Below are 20,396 nucleotides of genomic sequence, written 5' to 3' on the forward strand. Positions count from 1 at the left end.
GCCCAACCACAGACGAAAATTGTCTGCATTTGTAATATGGCGATTTTATTGTGGATATCAATAAACAAAGCTATTTAACTTCGCGTTTTTGCTCATTTGTTATGATAGTTTAGTTTCGCTCATGTAATTTTCGCGGGAAGATGACACCGCGAAAATGCGAAAGTTAGATGACGTGAATACATAAGTGTCCTAGGGTAATAAAAACTTTAAAATATTGCAAAATACACTTTCAAGTAGGTACTAATTGAATATTTCAATGTTTCTTAGCTAAATTAACAAAACACAGTAATGAGTCTGTCTACTTTTTATTTCAAATCTGCTTTGCTTTGCGGCTATAGGACCAATAGTTTTATATACCAATGTTTGATGAGACAATCAAGAATTTTATTGTCAATGTACCAAAAGTATGTGAGAGTTTATTCAAACCAAATGCAAGATACCATGATATGTACAGATGAGTGATTCACTACATTTACAGTAATTGGCCAGTGAAATGCAACTGTACTAACAAGTCTGAATATGCCAAATTTACTAATTAAACTTTGGAGATTGTACACGCCATATGAATCATTGCATCTGTAATGGCCTAAAAGTTTGTCGGTATTCGAAGGCACTAGAACAAGCGAATCATGAAAAGCAAACTCTGCATGAAAGAAAGAAGAGTTGTGCAGACACCTCCTTTACTTGAACCTACTTGATATTATATTATTTTACAACTATACTAGATTTTAATGTGATTTATTATCTTAAATTATATAGTATTTTGTTATATACATATGTGTGATTTTTTACTACTACATAGTATAATGCCTGTTATATTAAACTTGAAACAGTGAAGTAGATCGGAACAATTTTTTTATGATGCACCACATCAAATTTTAATTAATAACAGTTTTGGGATTAAGATTACTATTATGTATGTTTGTATATATAATAAAACACATTAATGAACAAATTGTTTCATGCTGTTCCATTGTAACACACCGCATTATGTTATATTCCAGTATATTATTATTCATAATATTACATTAGCTTATTATATTTTAGTATCTCATATTACAGTAATATTTGTAGGGGGTTTAGTGTTCATGTGTTGCTGCTTTACCTTGATCAGTTCAGAATGTGGAGTAAGTTACCGAAAAACAGCCATCTTGAAAAGTACACCGATGGAAAGGAGACCAGAAATTGGACGATCAATAGAGTGCGCTTCTGAATGCCAAGCTGCATCACATTGCAAGGGCTTTGTACATAAGGAGCCCTTGGGTTGTCAATTTATCAGCGCATCAGAGACAGGATTTCTGGCCGAAGGAGCAGGCATAGATTCAGATGAAGCATATGTAATTTATGTTAACACCACTGTTGCAAGAGGTAAAAGCATGCTGTTATTTATATAGCTTGCTACCAATTGTTATGTTAGATCAGTTTCATGTGCCATATTTTCCTACTTATTATCTACATAGAAAAAAAACTGCAAAACATCTATGTGAGAAAAACTACCAGCAATTTCATATAAAAGAGAAAAAAGAGCAAAAAAACCCAGAAGAGCTCAGCAAAATATTTTAGCTCATTCTTCCTTGATGTGATCTATGCCATTGATCAAGGAAAATATTAATATTTCTTTGTAAATTTGACCAGCACTTAACTGATTTGTTATTTTTGAATCAATGATATCAAAAGTAAATGACAAACTTTTGATGCTTGCACATGAGCTGATTGCAGTGAATGGTTTTTGCCTGTTAAGTAAGAAATCATTGTCAATAGCAGTAAAGATTTTTTACCCAACCGTGTGATGCCGAGTGTACAAACTTCTATTGTGGTGACCGATTCAACACTGGCAGCAGATAAACTTCAGTACTGACAACTATGGAGAATAAGGCAAAACGTCATCTATTCACAATTGTTCACATATTTATTTTGTGGCAACATAACAAATTAATTATACATACAGTGATTACGCAGTTACGATTTCTCATGAGGCTGCCAAGTCTTCGAGTATTGATCGAAGTTTTTCAATTAATCATTTGAAGCGCCGTGAAACAAAATGATGTATATATATATATATATATATAAATATATATGTAAACATTACGTTAGAAATATTGATGGTCATTTTATTAGCGCGCAATATGTACATGTAGCAAGCTGTTAAAACATTTTAAGTTGATGAGAAAATAAGTTACTACTCGTGCTTCCATACTATTTTCAGATGGTTTAACTTCCGATTCATTAATTTTCATTTCATTTATAAAACTAATGTGTACCAGAGCTTTTGTTATCTACATTTATGTTCAAACAGATCAGGTTCTTCTGTTGCAAGATATATTGACTTACTTTTCAAACTTTGTTTGATACAGAATACTGAAAGGGTTGATAACTTATTTGTATATAACTAATATGTGTCAACTCTTGAGTTCCAGACAACCACTGCCTGATGATTTTATTTTTTACACAGCAAAATTGTGTTGCTACTTTATGTAATATTTTGTCAACAGAGATAAAACGCAAATTAATAAAAATTGTATTTCAACAGTATTGTTCTAACTATTCTTTGTATACATTTTTGGGTTTACCTTTGCGACGCAACTTGGTAGAACCTTTTTATTTATTTGCTTTTCGTGACTCCATTTGTGAAATTTTTTATGAAAATGACTGAGGTCAGCCCAATAAAGTAAAGTTGTTTATAAAATTCATAGCCCTTCAATATGATTACTGAAGGTTATTAGGACTTTGAAAAAGTACTTTAGATAAAGCGATAGGAATAACTAAATAGATGTTCAGTTATTTAAAGAAGTCAATAACTAAATTTATGTCCAATAAGCAACTATATATAACTACTTTTGATTTTTTCAGAAAGCCTACATAAACTTTTTAAGTTCAGAATGTCTCACTCTCACCAAATTATTTTTATACAATATAAAGCAATCTGTAATAAGTTTTTTGGAGCAAAGTAAAAATTTTATTGATAGAATTGCATGTGAACAAGCATACTTATTTGTTCAAATTTAGCTAAGATGTTTTCGCCATCAGCATAGTTTTATTTCCAGGCATTTCTCACTTGTGTTAGTGTAGAAAAAATATTTTTGGTAAATGTTGTGAAAGTTTTTTTTGCAGGAAAACCAGCAGAAATGATTAGTGCATACAGCCCGCAAAATGAAGCTCATAAAGGAGTAGATGGAATATATATTCCACCTGGAGATGGGAAATCTTCACTCATTAATACAAAAAGAGAAACAAATCCCTGGTGGCGAGTAGATCTGCTGGACAAATTTTGCATTTGGGGTGTCAACATTTTAAACAGAAGTAAGCTTGCAGAATGAATTTTGATGAGTTTTAACTGAACTTAAAGTTGCAAACTACACACAGGTCTTGTGTCTTGTTTTTTAATGCTACAAAGATTATAAAATTCTATTTGTGACAACACTATTTTAACAATAAAATGTAGAATAGTATCTGACACAGCATTCAATACGAACGCAAAATAACATTGAAGAAAGAAAAGGTTTTGTATTGGTTCAAAAATAAGACTAACATGTTTAGGCGGTTTTTGTAGAAAAAGTGTGTGTTTTAAGATATTTCATCTGGGAGTCACATGCTAATTATATTTTGCTGATGTAAACGGTGTTTTAGAAATTTTATTGCCTATAAACTGCTGATTAGTTCCTGATAACAAATCACTATCACTATGTTTCTAAAACTTGCATAATTCAGATAAACTGCATTTGAGGCTGTGGGCAATTTGAGTTGTTTTCCAATGAAGCATTTTAAAGAGCACCTGTCAATGGGATGCTCATTCAACGCTGGCGCTTTACCCAATAGGTAAACCATTAGCCTAATTAATAGCTATAAATAGCTACGCAGTTTTGATGCTCTAAGCTAAGCAGTAATCGCTCCAAACATTGGCACGTTGATACTGTTGAATTCGAAATAAAAACAACTGAAGCGTATCTAGAATGACATAGCCTGTGCAATGTTCTAATGCCAATGATTTGCAAATGCCGTTTTCATGATTCGCAAGCATGATGGAATCAACATTGTTTTGTGGATCGCAAAATTTGCTTAGCTTACGGGTTTATGATGTTTCTATGGGGTGGATAACTTACTGATTTGCTCAAATTTATGCGTCATAAGCATCGTGGAAACATAATGTATTAGTCAGTTTTCTATAGCCATGAATTTACTGTGACTATGTACAGATTTTTTTTCTCATTAGATGGCTAGCAACATTTTCATAGAATTTCACCATAAGCTAATAGACCGATTTTATAACCACAAATTCCATGAAAATGTTTATCGAAAATAACTGTCAGTCCTGCATGCGATTGCACGCCAGCCTTTCTAATCATTTGGGTGTTTGATAAGCTGCTTTTCGGAAATTTACTTTTATAACAATGGAGACAGACAGCTAATCTTTTTATTAAACCATTCAGCAGGTTTAGTCTATTTTTATTTTTAAACTTTTCAGCAGTCAGTTATTCTTAAAAATTAAAAACGATTGCAACAATAGAAAAATGTCAATACATTCTGATTATTACAATAAAATATTGTGTAAGTTTGTATTTAATTAATCTATAATATATTATAGATATTATAATATTAATTAATCTCGTAATATAGAAGAAACCCTTTGGGTAATTTTGCAAAAATAAAAGTTTCGTAGACATGAAAGTTTTGTAGAAAGCTGCTTGATTTAACACCTCCAACTTTGTAGGCATTTCTACAACCAGTTTAATATTAAACTTTGTTTCACCTTCTGAATATCTAATTTCAGGTTTTGAACTTTACGGGCGTTCAGCTAATGCGGCTGTCACGGTTGCTGATAATGCAAGAAATGCATTCTACAGCTCAGAAAAAGGAGCTAATTTCTGTGGCAGTCATGATGGGAAACTAGAGCGATATTACACTGTGATTAAATGCATTTCACCGGTTCACGGCCAAATCGTGCAGATTCAGTTCATGATTATCAATGAAATGAACTTGTTTGAGATTGAAGTGTACGCCGCTTTGTAAAAAACTTTGCAATGTCATCACTGAGTATCTTGATTTTTGATATATTCAGCTATATGTAGCATTTGCAACAGTCTCAAACATTTCTTTCACTCGTTCATTTCAGATGAGTCAGAGAATCGTTTTGTTACCTAATTTTAATCTGTTGGTAAGTTTTGCTTGATGTGTCATAGTGGTAAACTCTTTTCTATATAAATATTGAAACCAGAAATGAGTAAGCGATTTTGCATGCTTTGGTATATGACACTGTGTGTGGTTTCACCAATATTATGGTCAGCAGCAGATGATCTAACACTTGTGTTTAGGACTGTTTTTTGTACGTCCATGATGGCAAAATGTACTGATGAATTTAAAATTGAGGGTTGTATTTTATTAAACATAGTAATGTATAGTTTCTATATGTTACAAATAAACCAGCAATTGAAACACTGCATCACCATCATTTTGTCAGTTTGCATACAACTGCGTCAACCACAAGCACTTTGGAAAACCTGGAAACTTTATAAAAAAACACAGCTTGTTTAAAAAGCACTCTCTCTCTAAGAACATCATACGCATAAACATGTATATCAAAAGTCCTCCACGGAATAAAAAAGCAATCAAGAGGAGAGAATGAATCAGATAGAAAGAAAAACGGAGACAGCAAGAGGGTAAATGAGAGAAAGGGGGAGGAAGGCAAGAGAGAGGAAGAGGGGGAAGGGGAGGGAGAATGGTAGAAGGAGAGAGAAAGAAAAGGGGAGGGAAAGCGAGAGAGAGAGGGGAAGGGTTTGGGAGATGGTGGAAATGGAGGTGGAGTTGAAAGTGAAGGTGGAGAGGGAGAGGAGAATCTAGAGGGGGAGGTGAAGAAGAGGGAGAGGGAGAAGAGGAAGCGGATAGGGAAGGAGAGGAGAGAACGAAGCTGATAGGGAAGGAAAATGGGAGGGGAGGGTGAAGGAGATGGGGAGGCGGAAGGGGAGGAGGAAAGAGGGAAGGGGAGGGGAAGGGAAGAAGGAATGGGAGGGGGATGGGGAGGAAGAGAGGAGGGGAAGTAAGGAGGGGGAGGGGAAGAGGAGGGAGAGGGAAAGGGGGATGGGGATGGGAAGGGTTGGTGGAGGAAAAGGGGTGCAAAAGGGAGAAGGGGAGTAGGAAGAAGAGAAGGAGAAGGAGGGAGAAGGGAAGGGGAAGAGGGAGGGGAAACGAAAGAGGAGGGGGAGGGAGATGGGGTTGGGAATGGGGATAGGGATAGGGATGGGGATGGAGGATTGGGGATGGGGGTTGGGGATAGGGATAGGAACAGGGATAGGGATAGGGATAGAAATAGAGATAGAGATAGGGATGGGGATGGGGATGGGGATAGGGAGGGTGAAGGGAATGGTGGGAAGGAGCAGGAGGATGTGAAAAGGAAGGAGGAGGGGGATAGGGAGGGGAATGGGAATAGGGATGGGAATGGGGATGGAGATGGGGATAAAGAGGGAAGGAAAGAGGAGGAGGGAGAGGGAAAAGTGGAGGGGAAAGTAGAAGGAAGGGGCAGAGTGAAAGGAAGTGGGAGGGGGAGAGGGAAAAGGAGGGGGAGTAAGAAAGGGAAGGAAAGAGAGAGGGAAGGCGAGGAAAGGGGAAGAGAAAAGATATCGGAAAAGGTAAGGGGAAAAGGAAAGGGAACGGGAAGGAGGAGGTGTGGAGGAATGGGAGATGGGAGGGGATGGAAGGGAGAGGGAGAGGAGAGAAGAGGGAGAAGAGTAGGAGGTAATGGGTAAGGGGAAGGTGAGGGATAGAGCTAGGGAGAGATAGGGTGATGGAAATGGAGAGTGAAAGAGAGAAGGAGAAGGTGAGAGAGGAAGAGGGATAGTGTAAAGGAGAGAGAGCGAGATCAAAAAGGGAGAGATGGAGAAAAGGACAAATGGATAGAGGGAGATGAAATGAGGATCTCTAATGGCCTAAAAGTGTGTCAGCAACCGCAGGCACCGGAACAAGCAAATACTGAGAATCACACTTTTCTTGACATAAGAAGAATTTTGAAAGCACATCATTTGCTTGCACATCCTTGCTTTGAAATTGTATCATAAACAATACATTTAATTATAATCTATAGTTTTTAATTTATAGATCGTTTTATTATGCTATAAAATGTGTGTTGCATTTTATAACAATATAGTATACTATGTATCATGGCAAATATCATATTGTAAAGGAATCTTGATCAACTCCTTTTTAATGCACCGCATCAAGTCTAAATTAAGTATAAGCTTGCGCTCATCATTACTATATGTATACTTTTAAATAAAGGATCATGTTGTACACATTGTTTTATGCTAAGGCATAATAATACAATGCATTTCATTTTATTGCAGAATATTATCTGTCATGTTATCATATTGCCTTGTTATATATTGGTTTGCCATATTAGAATATTATTGTAGGTCATTTAGTGTTCACACGTTGCTGTTTAACCCGTATTAGTTCAGCGATTGAAGTAAAGTATCAAAGGACAGCCATCTCGGAAAAAAATTCCAATAGAAATAAACAGCCATTGGACGATCATCAATTGAATGCGCTATTGGCTGCTTAGCTGCATCTCATTGCCAGGGTTTTGTACATAAGAACCGTTTTGGCTGCCACACTATCATCACATCAGAAAAATTATTTCTGCTGAAACTGCAGGCATCAACTCAATTGAAGCATATACAATTTGTTTTAACACTAGTGTAGTGATAGGTATGAGGATGTGGTAAGGTTGTTTAGTTAATATTCTTCCTCTAATTTTCATAAATCAGTTTTATCTGCCATTGTTGCACTCACATTACACGCATGGACAAAACTATTTGGATGCAAAGACAGTGGAGCTACCAGCAGTTTTAGATAAATTACAAAAAGCAAAAAAACCTAATGAACTATTTAAGGCATATTTTTGGGTTTATTCATTGCTGTTAACCATGCAAATCATAAAAACATGTACTTTTAGGCCAATTTATTGTTAACTGGTTGATTATTTTTGAATGAGCGGTTCCAAAAGTGGCTAATAATCTATTTGATGCTTGCACACGAGCTGATTGCAGTAAACTGTTTTTGCCTGCAAAATAGGAAATCATTGTCAAAGCATTGGGCATTCTCTTCCCAACCATGTAATATCGAGTGTACAAAGTTCTATCAAGGTGAGCACTTCAACAGTGGCAGCGCGTAATATTCAATACTCACAACCATAAAGAATACGGCGACACGTCATCTTTTCAAGACTATATGAATAATTAATTTTTTTCTGCTTCGCCAATAGATTATGCATATAGTGAATACTCATTACGATTACTCTCGGGGCTGCCAAATCTAGTAGTATTGATCAAAGCTGTTAGTTTAATAAGTTAAAATGTCGTAAAATATAACGATATGATCTTCGATGTCTCCAAATTGTAAGTATTACCATAAAAGAACAGGAAGTATTGCAGTGTTTAATAGTTAGCAAGATGGTTAAACACTCTGAGTTGATGATAAAATAACTATTTCAGTATAGAAAAAGATCCTCAACTTGTTAACTATGCTACAAATAGCTATAAATTAGTGGAATTGTTACTATCTACCAATTGACTAACAACTGTTTTATGATAATAAAAATGATAGTTTTGTTTATCAATCGAAATTTGCTGATAAAAAGTGTGTCTTTCATATTTTACTAAAAATAAACTATTATTTTGTGATTCAAATATCTTTTTCAGATAGTTTACTACTGATTCATTCATTTTTATGTCATTTATAAAACTCACATACATGTATATCCTAATTGTTATCCAACTTCACTAATACATATAGATAATTTATCTATTTTAGATGAATACATCTCAATTTGTGTGTAATTTAAAAATTAAGTCAATTTTTTGCACCATCTAAATTTATCTTTATAATGGAGGCAATTTTCACCTTAACAGATATTTTAACTAATTCTAATAAATCTTTTGAATGTCACCAAGTTTGGTTAAGCTCATGCTGATTCAGTTAATAACTACAGATGAAATGTACTTGTATGAAATTACATGTAAGTCTACGCTGCTTTGTCAAAAACCTTGCAAAGCTGTTATCTAGTATGGTTATGAGTATCCTCAACCACAGCTAGCAACTTCAACAGCACTATAAATTTCTTGATTTCATTCAATAAGTGATGGTTTCTTTATGTCACTTGTTTACCATAAATATATAGCATTATAAATATATATAGCATATATAATTTAGCATTTTATTAATTGTTATATAATTCATGATTTTGCAGATTTTTAGCATATTATAAAATGTCATTATTTCTGTTATCATGTTATTTATACCTATTATGCATCTAGAACACAGTGTAGTGAGACACAATGATCCTTTTCTTTTTGATACCAAATAATTGTAATTTGAATTTGGTTGCAAATCAACCTTCAACAACAATGGTAATGGTTCTGTGTACCTTCCTTTTGAATCTGAATTACTTTTAGGGTTCAACTGTTGATTCAATCTGAATCAATAGTTTTATATACCTATGTTTGATGATACAGCCAAGAACTTAGCAGTAGTTTTTACCATAAGTATATGACAGTTTGTTTAATCCCGGTGCAAGATAATGGGATACATGTATGTACAAATGAGTCATTGAGCGAGTGTACAGTAATAGGCTAATAAAACGTGACTGCACTAACAAGTCTGAACAAAAAAATTCACTAATTAAACTTTAGAGATTGAGCACATTATATAAAGCATTGCTTCTGTAATAGCCTGAAAAGTGTGTCAGTGTTCGAATGCAGTAGAACAAACCAAATAATCATGAAAAGCAAACTCCGAGTGACCAAACAAGAATTGAGCAGGCACATACTTTGGTTGGACATATTTGTTATAATATAATATTACAAATAAATTATATTTTATTATAATCTAATTTTACAAAAGATACCTTAGTTTATCATGTTACATATGTTGCGTTTCATTAAAATATAGTATGTTATACATCATATAAAATATTGTACTGTAAAGGAAGTGAAAAAACCTTGTACAAGATCAAACCTAACTACATGTGGGAACAAGCTTGAGTTCAAGATTAATATATGTGTAATTGTATGTATACTAAAGTTTAGTACTGCACAAGCTCTTTTATGATATTGTACAATAATATAAGGCAATATATTATACTGCAGAATAATATCTTTCTTGACACTATATTGAACCATTATATAATAGTATTTCTATTGCAACATACATTGTAGCGTATTTAGTATTCAAATGTTCCTGCGTGCCTCTGATCAGTTGTGCACGTAAAGTAAAATACCAAAGAACAGCCATTTTGAAAAACACACTGTTAATAAAAATCCCGTCATTTTATGATCATCAATTGATTGCGCCATCGAAGGCCAGGCTGCATATGGTTTTTAGCGCTTTGTATATTAAGAGCTTTTAGGTTGTTACTTTATCTGTGCATCAAAGACGGGAATTCTTGCACAAGCAGCAGGCATCGACCTAACTGACACATATGTAATTTATCTTAGCACCAGTGTAGAAAGAAGTAAGAACATGTGATTCGTCAGATAACATACTACCTTTTCTCTTCTTACACCAGTTTCATCTGCCATATTGGTATTCTAATTACACATATAAAACAAGTTGAGTAGAGCTACTAGCAGTTTCATATTAAATAAAAATACATATAAGAGCAACAAACACAAAATAACAGCACAAATTATTTTAACACATTCTCTCTCGGCGCGATATTTGTCATTGATAAAGCAGAGATTAAATACTCGCTTGGCAACCTTGTGAATACCTACCTGATCTGTTAATTTCCAATGAAAAAACCTGAAACTGGCTTAAGCATTTTTGATGCTTCCATATGATCCGATTGTAACATACTGTTTTTGCATGTATTGTACAAATTCATTGTCCACAGCAGCAAGAATTTTCTTCTAAAAAATGTGATGTCTAGTGTACAAACTTCCATCGTTTTGATCATTTCAACAATGACAGCATATGGAACCCAGTACTGACAACTGTAAAGAATATGGTGAAGCATCATCTTTTTGTGATTATGCAAATAATTAATTCGCTGCCGCTTCACAAATAAATTTTGCATATAATGATTACGCATTGTGATCTCTCTTGAGGCTGCCAGGTATACAAGTAATGGTCCAAACAGTTATAGCTCAATAATGTTAGTTGCCTTGAAACCAGATGATAGGATATTTGTGGTCTTAAATTTTTTAATACTCTAATAACAAAGCGGAGGGTATTCTAGTGTGTAACAACTGACACGACAGTAGCACACTTTGAGTCGATGAAAAAGTAACTGATTTAGCTTGCTACTAAACGATACTTACCTGGTTGAGAGTCTTGATAAACTATGAATTAGTAGAAATGTTATTATTTAGAAAAAAAAAGTGACTAGCAAAAGTTCTACGGTAGCACAATCACAGTTGTGTGTATCAATCCAGATCTGCGAGTACCAAGCTTATATTTTATATTTGAATAAAAATGAATCATCATTAATAGATTCAATTATATTTTTCAGACAGTTAAGCTCTCATTTGTTTCATTGTCATGTCATTTATGGAGCTCATTCAAACCTAAAACTTGATCCAAATTTACTAATGCATGTATGTATATAGGTTATCTGCTTTAGATGACTATGTCTCTAATTTTACAAATCATACAACGGTATTTTGTGACATCTTTGGTTATCTTTAGAGCAGTGGGGGTTCTCTCATTATATAACTTATAAAACAACAGGTTTACGGCATATTATTTAAAAGCACTATTTTAATTATTTTAGTTATTCTAAAATTGTTTACATTTAAATCGGCCGCCACAACTCTTCTTCTATTTCACATAAAAAGCCAGTTCTGAATGCACGCAGCAGCAAACATATCATTGAGTGCAATGAGCTTAGACACAATATAACTAAAGATCAATACAAAATAAAAACTTGCTTTCAAATTTAAAATAAATAAAAAATTATATCTTAGAACAAAATTTAAAATAGTGCGCAGGCTATAATATCATCGGTAGTTATTGCCAGCAATAGATACCTATTGGTAAAAATTTTTCCTTGTTTCTAATTGCATATTGGTGAAAAGGTCTTTGAAACGGTAGAGTTACGTTAGCTTTAGATCAGTGGATGTTTTCTCATTATAAAACTTATAAATTAACAGATTTATAGCATATTTTTAATAGCATTGTTTTAGTTATTCTAAAACGGTTTACATATAAATCGGCCGCCGCAACTCCTCTTCTATTTTGCATAAAAAGCCAGTTCTGAATGCACACTGTAGCAAACATATCATTGAGTGCAATGAGATTAGACACAATATCACTAAATATCAATATTAAATGAAAAGTTGCTTGCAAATTTAGAATGAAATAAAACTTTATAGCTTTAACAAAATTTAAAGCAGTACACAGGCTATAACATTATCTGTGGTTATTGCCAGCAATATATACCTAACAGTAAAAATATTTTCTCGTTTCTAATTGCATATTGGTGAAAAGATCTTTGAAACGTTGGAGTTAATTTAGCAGATCTATGGCATCTGAAAAGCTTAATATTGCTCCGCCGGAGAAAATGCAAAATATCATGGACAACATCTGCTTCGCTTGTTAAAAGGTTTCCAAAAATTTGACTGCGCCATTTGAAAAATGCAATGCTGGCCTTTTTTCAATGCTACCTTTAATTGAGAGTAAATGTAAAGAAATGGTTGAAAAATAAAGCCTTATGGCATTCAATTAGAAGTATTACGGTATCTCAACTTGGTAGTGTGTAGTGGTAACTTAAATTATAGCAACTTTCTGAGAAATGACTGGTATATAAGGTAGATTGCAGAAAGTCAGTTGGTGCAAATGAATTAAGGTTTGAAAACATTTGTTACGAGTTTTTAAAGCTAGTGCAAAAATGCTTTCTCACCAAACATATTTTGTTAAAAAATCACCAAAAAACAGTATTAAACAGAGTTACAGTCGCACACAAAATAAAACACTATGTATCAAATGTTATAAAAGCAGAAAACAAGCAACTCTTCAAAGCTAATGATAACAGCTACTGTGATTACAGCATCCATGTAAAACAACTGTAAAAAATATGTTTGTACATATTATTTTATGTTTGCAATTTTTTGATGTTTTAAGTGAGTTGAGTGTCAAAATGTTTTAAAGTCCAATCGTCTATCCTTGATTGCGGTTAAAAGGCTCATATTTAACCGAAATTGTGTTTATGACGTTTATAGTTGCTCTTCTGCAAAGAGATCATCTGAATAGAGATGTGTATAAGGCTGCATTGCTAGCTCAATAGCTGATATCAATAATGGGAGACATGCAGCCATGGCACTAGTGTATTCTAGTGTAACAATGTGTACCTAAAGTAACAGCCCTATTTTCTCCTGGTTGTTTTAATCTTGACCAGTGTTGGTCGATTTTGAATTTGATACATTCTAGTACTCAGATTAGTTGCGAAGTCAATAATAATTTATCTTTAATTTGTTTATGAAATTGAGGCACAGTTTCAGCAGGCCGGCGCTTTGTTGCTTTGAGTAGTAGACTTTACAGCTGGGAATGTACAGTAGATATAATTTTGGATTCCGAGTTCACCTTATATTTTATACTGTTGAGTCAGAAAGCTAACTGATACAGCAATCAGCCCTACTAGAAATGTTGAATAAACAGAACATTAGTGACAATGTAGTTTGGTACCCAAAAATAGAAGCCAACTTTGGCTAATTCTGCCAAATGAAGGTTTAGTAGACATGGCAGTTTTGTGAAAACCTGCACTCATTTACCATCTCTGACTTTGTAGGCATTTCAACAAAAGATTATTGACAATCAGTTTTCATAACCTGCTGTTTTTTGTCTATTTTCTAGATTAACTTGGTTATACAAGCCTTCAGCTAATACCGCTGTCATTGATGCTGATGATGCAATTTATGTATTCTACGTTTCAGAAAAAGCAGCAAACCTTCGTAGCAACCACAGTTAGCAATTAAAGCAATATTGCACGGCGATTGAATGCATGTTACCAATCAATGGTAAGCTCCTTTAGATTCAAGGCTACAAATGCAAAAAACTTTAATGATGTGGTCACTATGCACAAAACTGAACTATTGCACAATGTGTAAAACTAAACTGAAAGTTTTAGAAAAAAAGCTTGTTTACATAACTCTCTCTCTTTAGAAACAGCATGCTCATGTAAATATAAAAACTTATAAAGATTACAATTTTGTTACAAAGATTACAAGAAAAGTAGAATAGCGTTAGAGACATTAAAAAATGGAACAAATAAATATATTTGGACAAGCAGATAGAGCCGATGATATACAAAAAAGGACGAAGAGAAAAGAGAGATGGAGAGGGAGAAAGAAACGAATGGAAACAAAAAGCCTCATGTAATCTATAATCAATGTGTAGACTTTGTTCTTTCACATGTATTTGTGATTAGCTATTATCCATTTTCAGATTCATAACCAGTTGTTGACACTATAAATAGAGGTAATTTCAGGAAGGCATAATTATTCAAGCTACTTGATGCTGTCACTCACAGCTACCACTTTTATTATCCAGGCTTTTTCAAAAGGTAAAAGAGTCAAAAACTAAAACTGTAAGAAGAGTTTTATGCACTCCGCTACCTATATCCACCCTAACTTTTATATACATATATGTGACTATCTGTGAGAACTCAATTTAATAATAGACAAGTCTATGGTATTCATTAATGCACATCACAAAAATTAGCTTTATATAATTTCCCTGTACCTGCGGCCATACAAAAGTTATAATTTAATAAGCATTCTTATAAACAAATTTTGTTATATTTTCTCTACTCTCAAATATTGCTTATTTTATATGTAGTGGTAATCTGTCGAATTAGGCGATGTGTTGTATAATTATGTATATTCCACTTATTGCCTATATCTTATTTGTGGTATATAAAGTTTAGTGATCTTATACATGTAATTATTTCAAAATAGTCTATAATTTGCTGTGTAATTGTTACTCAAAGTCTAGCAGACCAGATATAATAATATTCTCTGACATACATGTACTTTGCTCAGGTTGCATCAAACCTTGCTCCGGCCATGTTAAACAGAGCTATGTATACATGTATATTGTATTGTTGCTCTTTTGCCTGTAGTACAAAGTTTCAGACCGCGTAAATAATATAACACTGTTTCTCACAGAGTAATTTTGGAAGTCAGCTATAGAATCAGTCTTGGTCATGAAGTATGTGTTAGTTTTTTAATGTTCGACCTGATCTGCCAGCCTGTTTCAAGTTAAAAGTTGACAAAATATCTTAAAAGATTTAGAAAAAACCACATGGCGGTCTGTATCGTGTGTTATAGATATTAATTTCTGAGAAGTAGCCTATTAAACACTCATCTGAAAAAAGCAAGATTGTTATCGCATGAAGGGATTATAATTACCCTCAATAAAACCTTTTTTAAATAGTTGTTGTGTGAGTTGTGTAGTAATTGTGTTGATACTCTAATACAGTGCTGCTAGCCTTATGATTGAAAAGTAAAAATTTGATGTACATGTACATTGCAGTGCTAAACTATACCAATTATACCAATTTGACTGAAAGTGATTGGTTATCAGTAACTAACCGACAGTTGATATGTGATTAAAATGCAAAAGTTATATTTTTAATCTGTTGAATGTGAATTTTGCATGATTCCATGGTGAAATATCTCCAAAAAAGGTTTTCACTACCAAAAAACATTTAAATTGTCATAGTTTTACATTTAGACAAAGACAAAACCTAAATTCTTGAATACTATTTTTGAAATATTATTGAACCCAGCATCACCTACTATTCTACATTATCTGTGTAAAGTTATTGATCTATATATTATTTTCGTAGCATTTTTCAATCAGATATGAGCCCTGTAAAATCTTTTTTAGATTCAGGCTCAGTTAAAACACATTGTGGTTCAGCCTGCAAACTTACCTCTATTAAAAGTTTTGACACCCAAAATGCAACATTTCTCCAGCAGGGTTACTCTCCACCAAAAACTTGTCTTTTATTTTTTGTAAAGGATTGAGAGTATTCATCATTTTTTGGTGAAAGATATAATCCGTCTACACCAATCTTAGCTTCTAACAGTTTTCTTGCAAGAATGATTTTTATCAGACAAATCAATAAAGTTTCTTTCTACTTGACTACATAGACTATGCTAACTGTAAAAGCAACTGCACCGAATCTAAACAGATATCTATGTCTGTTTGTTTACCTGATACTTTGATTAATGAAGTAGTGGCTTTGCTTAAAGAAAAATGACGAATCATTTCAAACCAAATAAAGTTATTTGATGAAGTGCAACATTATATAATTAAATATTAACTGACAATCTTATAAAAAGTCTAAGGAAATCGCAAACAATTGTCCTGTGAAGATGAATTTTCTTATGGAATTAATTTAACAAAAATTGAACATTTTCTCAGTTGGCTATGTTAATTATTTTGAGAGTTTGAAAAAAGCTCATTGTTCATATGGACAGGCAATAACTAAAATGTTTAGCTGTTCAAATTCTTCTTCGTAAAACATGTTTCACAAACGGTACCATGAAAAATCAATAAATATAAAATTATTGCAATGTTGTGTAATAAATACAAAAACCAAATATTTATACAAAGAAGATTTGAAACTACAAAGTTTAGGGATACATCTCACTTCTTATACATTTTATGACTTTTTACAAAATATTACGCATATATAATAGCAATAGCATTGACTGCCTCTGTTGGTGAGTAAAAAATAAAGTCATTACCCAGCAGATACCTTTGCTTAAGAGTTGAAATATATAAATAGTATACGAAAAAATTATAAACCATTCAGTATTTTTAATCTAACAATGTTGGCAAAAACACTTAAGTTCACTTAACTAGCAGTAAGAAAAAATCTACAGCTTTAAGCATAAACATACATTGCACAAAACACAGTGTATTATTTATAGATTACACACAAATCGAGGCGCAGTATTCTGTAAAATAAATAATTTAATTATTACTGCATTTGGAAAAAAATCTCGGATACACATGAGTTCTTTTAATGAATTGACAATTAGAAAAATTGGGCGTAAAACTGTTTGAAAAACATAATAGAAGCACTGAGTGATGGTTTATCTTTTTAGTCTATTATAAAAGATATGCTGATTTGTATTCACAAATCAATAGATTGATGAACAAAACTGTTTTTTTGCTAACATGACATAATTGTTAATAACTTTTGTTTTTGAATAAAAAAAATTCTACCAACTTCATAGCTTTTTACAATTATCAACTGGGTAACATCATTTAAATGTCAACCTCAAAGTAGTTATTTTCTTATCGGCTTAAAGTGTGTTACCGTCTGTTTACATATTATGTAAAACTTTGCCCCCATTATTATTATTATTATTGCCCTCATTATTGCGAAATTAACATTTAAAATTTAAACACCAAAATTGCCATGTCATCTTATTTTATGGTGCTTCATATTATTAAACTAGCAGCTTCGATCAATACTAGTAAACTTGGTAGCCTCATGTGAGATCGCAACTGCGTAATCACTATATGATTGATTTGCAAAGTGGCAACAAATTAAATATGCATATATTTATGAAATTATGACGCCTTCACTGCATTATTTATGATTGTCAGTATGGCGTTTACCTGTTGCCATTGTTGAAGTGATCAGAACAATATATGTTTGTTATATTGACCATTACTGTTACAGTAACCAGTGCTGACATCAGTCCCTATTATGAATGAGAGTAAACGGAGACAAACCATGAGCCAAACAAAATTATCAAAATGAGGGTTGCACATGTGTCTATGACTACACAAACCAGTCTACAATATAAAACTTCAAAAGTCTTACTAAAATTTCATAATTCAAGCTAAAATCAGCTGACCTTTATAAAAAATGCCTTTACAGGTGTTTGTATTATAGTCAACAGGTCAAATATTTTTAAAAATGTATAAAGTATCATTAGCTTTCTGCCAACCTTTTCTGAAAGGTTCAGTAGAAATTTGAACTTCCTATGTATGCAGGCTAACTTCATGCCAAATGGCTTTACTGATGAGTTAGTCGATGATGTTCAACTCATCCCGATGGTTAGGTAAAACAATACTTCTATTGACTACGATTTCCTAATTTACCTGCAAAAATGCTTCGAAGCAAACAGCTCGTGTGTGAGCATCAAAAGAGTACAAGCTATTTTGGTATTGTTCATTCAATGATGACCAGTTGGTTAAGTGCTGGAAAATTTACCAGGCAAGTATTTATACTTTACTTGATCACCTGGATTGATCATACTAAAGAAGAATGCACTACAATGTTTTGTCATGGGATTGTTTTGTGTTTCGGCCCCTTTTGGACTTTATATAAAACTGCTAGTAGTTTTACTCTACCAAATTTCTTGTAATTTCTTCCTATATATGTTATGAAAAGACAAATATGGTCGATGGAAGTGATCTATTAATATGAAAGGTAGTGTGTTATCTAAACCACAACATGCTCTCAATTTTTGTGACACTGGCGTTTTAAATAAAAAATGGAAAATAAGTTACAGATCCGTCAGTTAGATTTCTGCGAGAAATACTGTCTCTGATGTGCTGATAATTTTAGATTCAAAGGATTCTTTGTGTACTGAATTCTAGCTATGAGATGCAGCTTGGCATTCAGTAGCACATTCAATTGATGATCATCTAATGGCTAGAATTTTTTATTGGTACCTTTTTTAAGATGACTGCTCTTCAATATTTTACTTAACATTCTGCGCTAATGAGTGTTATGTGGCAACACATAAATGATAAATACCCTACAATGCATATTGTGATTTAACATACTTTTATATAATACTGCAATATTTTATCATGTTAGATATTATTCTGCTATAAAATATATGAAATATTACAATGCTTAACATCATAAAATACCATAATATACAATATCGCAATATAATATAAGGCAATGCAATTTAATTAAACCTAATATAGGACAATTGAATATTTTATTTACTAGGATAAGTAACGTGTGCATTTGCTTAGCCGTCTGTCTGAAGTCCAGCTAAAGCGTTGGGGAAATAACTTCTGCCTAAGTATTGAAATTGGTTTGCACTTTGATATTAATTTTAGTTTTGTGGATAAGTGGGTTAAAGCAGCACCACTGTAACACCTTGTGACATTTTAGAATGATGGGGCAGATTTGATTATATACGATAGTCTTTTGCAGTGCCTCGGAATGCCAGCATATCATTTCTACATATTACAAATATATGCTCAAATGTAATTAAACATTTTGAAACAACATACAGTATTTTTATAGTATAATCAAATACTATCTAATACAAAATCAAAATTAAGAGCTATAAATTGTGAATATATATAAACCATATCGTAGACCAGCTGTTGTAGTTTGAAGCAGTATTTCTTATGTACAAGCTTAAGGTGACGGAACTTTTAATCTAATCAGTGTGTATACTTGTTTAACTGAACTCACTCGGCAGCAATCTCAAAATGTTTGAATAAAAAAGAACTGTTTCCACACTGAGAGTTGTTCTTTGCTAGGATGTCGTTAATGAATTGAGTTCAGAATGATTCTTGAAATATGAGCTTGATGAGTTTTAAAGCTGAGCTCATACATGTATGCCAAGGCAGGTTTTCTATACAACATAACTAAACAAAATCTAATCCACTTCCATACTATAAAAAAAAACTAAAAACATGATATAATTTTGGAAAACATGTTTTCATTGTTGTTATTTATTACTTTTGCTTTCAAAACAGTTACTTAATTAGTGTTTGTAATCTGCCGTAAATTGTAACATCACTAAGTAAATTTTATTGCAGTATGAAGTTTTTTTGAGTTCATTGACTTCTTCATTGCACTATTTTTAGCTGTCAAATAGATGTAAAGGCTAATGGTAGTGTGAAAAACATAACAGCGATAATTTGGTACAATAGACCTTTGTGACGCTACATAAGATAACACAAAAATTTTAAATGTAATTTAAGTTTTAATGTTAATTTAATGTTATTTGCGTATTGCCATAAACTGTGGAGCTTTGTGGCTGCATATAGTTTGTGTGGAAGTGTGTGTCTTCCAGTATTCTCACATCACTTTCAACAACATCTTAATTCACATAAGCTCTGCAGCTGCAAAAGTTAAAAATTGGAAATTTAGTAGCGATTAGCAAGTTCAAGCAATCAAGAAAAAGCAGCCAGTTGGAAGTTTATATATTTGATAAAATGTAAAAGTTTGTTTAGCTGAGAAACTGAAAATTGTCAATTCTTGTTAGCCCCCACAAATGAGGTTACAAATCTCAATTCTGGTACCTCAGTACAACAATTTAAAAGGTTGATTGTTCACAGTTTTTATATAATTAGACAAAACAATAAGCTAGGCTTTATTATGGATCATTTTACCTTTAAGTCAGATATCT

The 20,396-nt window shown here is 32.9% G+C and overlaps 2 protein-coding genes across 2 annotated transcripts; both read left to right on the forward strand.

The window, feature by feature from the left end:
* The first annotated feature begins 1,166 nt into the window (after positions 1 to 1,166).
* Positions 1,167 to 5,007, forward strand: LOC137402578 (fucolectin-like). The gene is made up of 3 exons (XM_068089082.1): positions 1,167 to 1,368; positions 3,112 to 3,300; positions 4,769 to 5,007. The coding sequence occupies exons 1-3, from the start codon at positions 1,167 to 1,169 to the stop codon at positions 5,005 to 5,007; spliced, it is 630 nt and encodes a 209-aa protein (XP_067945183.1).
* A 911-nt stretch (positions 5,008 to 5,918) lies between these two features.
* LOC137402579 (protein qua-1-like) lies at positions 5,919 to 6,737 on the forward strand. The gene is made up of 2 exons (XM_068089083.1): positions 5,919 to 6,031; positions 6,119 to 6,737. The coding sequence occupies exons 1-2, from the start codon at positions 5,919 to 5,921 to the stop codon at positions 6,735 to 6,737; spliced, it is 732 nt and encodes a 243-aa protein (XP_067945184.1).
* Positions 6,738 to 20,396: the final 13,659 nt, after the last annotated feature.

The sequence above is a fragment of the Watersipora subatra genome, chromosome 8 (genome assembly GCF_963576615.1).
Source record: "Watersipora subatra chromosome 8, tzWatSuba1.1, whole genome shotgun sequence".
In the NCBI taxonomy this organism is placed as follows: Eukaryota; Metazoa; Bryozoa; class Gymnolaemata; order Cheilostomatida; family Watersiporidae; genus Watersipora; species Watersipora subatra.

Coding starts and splice junctions, on each gene's coding strand:
- LOC137402578 (XM_068089082.1), top strand. CDS start 1,167: ATGGAAAGGAGACCAGAAATTGGACGATCAATAGAGTGCGCTTCTGAA. Junction 1,369..3,111: donor TAACACCACTGTTGCAAGAG/GTAAAAGCATGC, acceptor TTTTTTTTGCAG/GAAAACCAGCAGAAATGATT. Junction 3,301..4,768: donor TGTCAACATTTTAAACAGAA/GTAAGCTTGCAG, acceptor ATCTAATTTCAG/GTTTTGAACTTTACGGGCGT.
- LOC137402579 (XM_068089083.1), top strand. CDS start 5,919: ATGGGAGGGGAGGGTGAAGGAGATGGGGAGGCGGAAGGGGAGGAGGAA. Junction 6,032..6,118: donor GGAGGAAGAGAGGAGGGGAA/GTAAGGAGGGGG, acceptor TGCAAAAGGGAG/AAGGGGAGTAGGAAGAAGAG.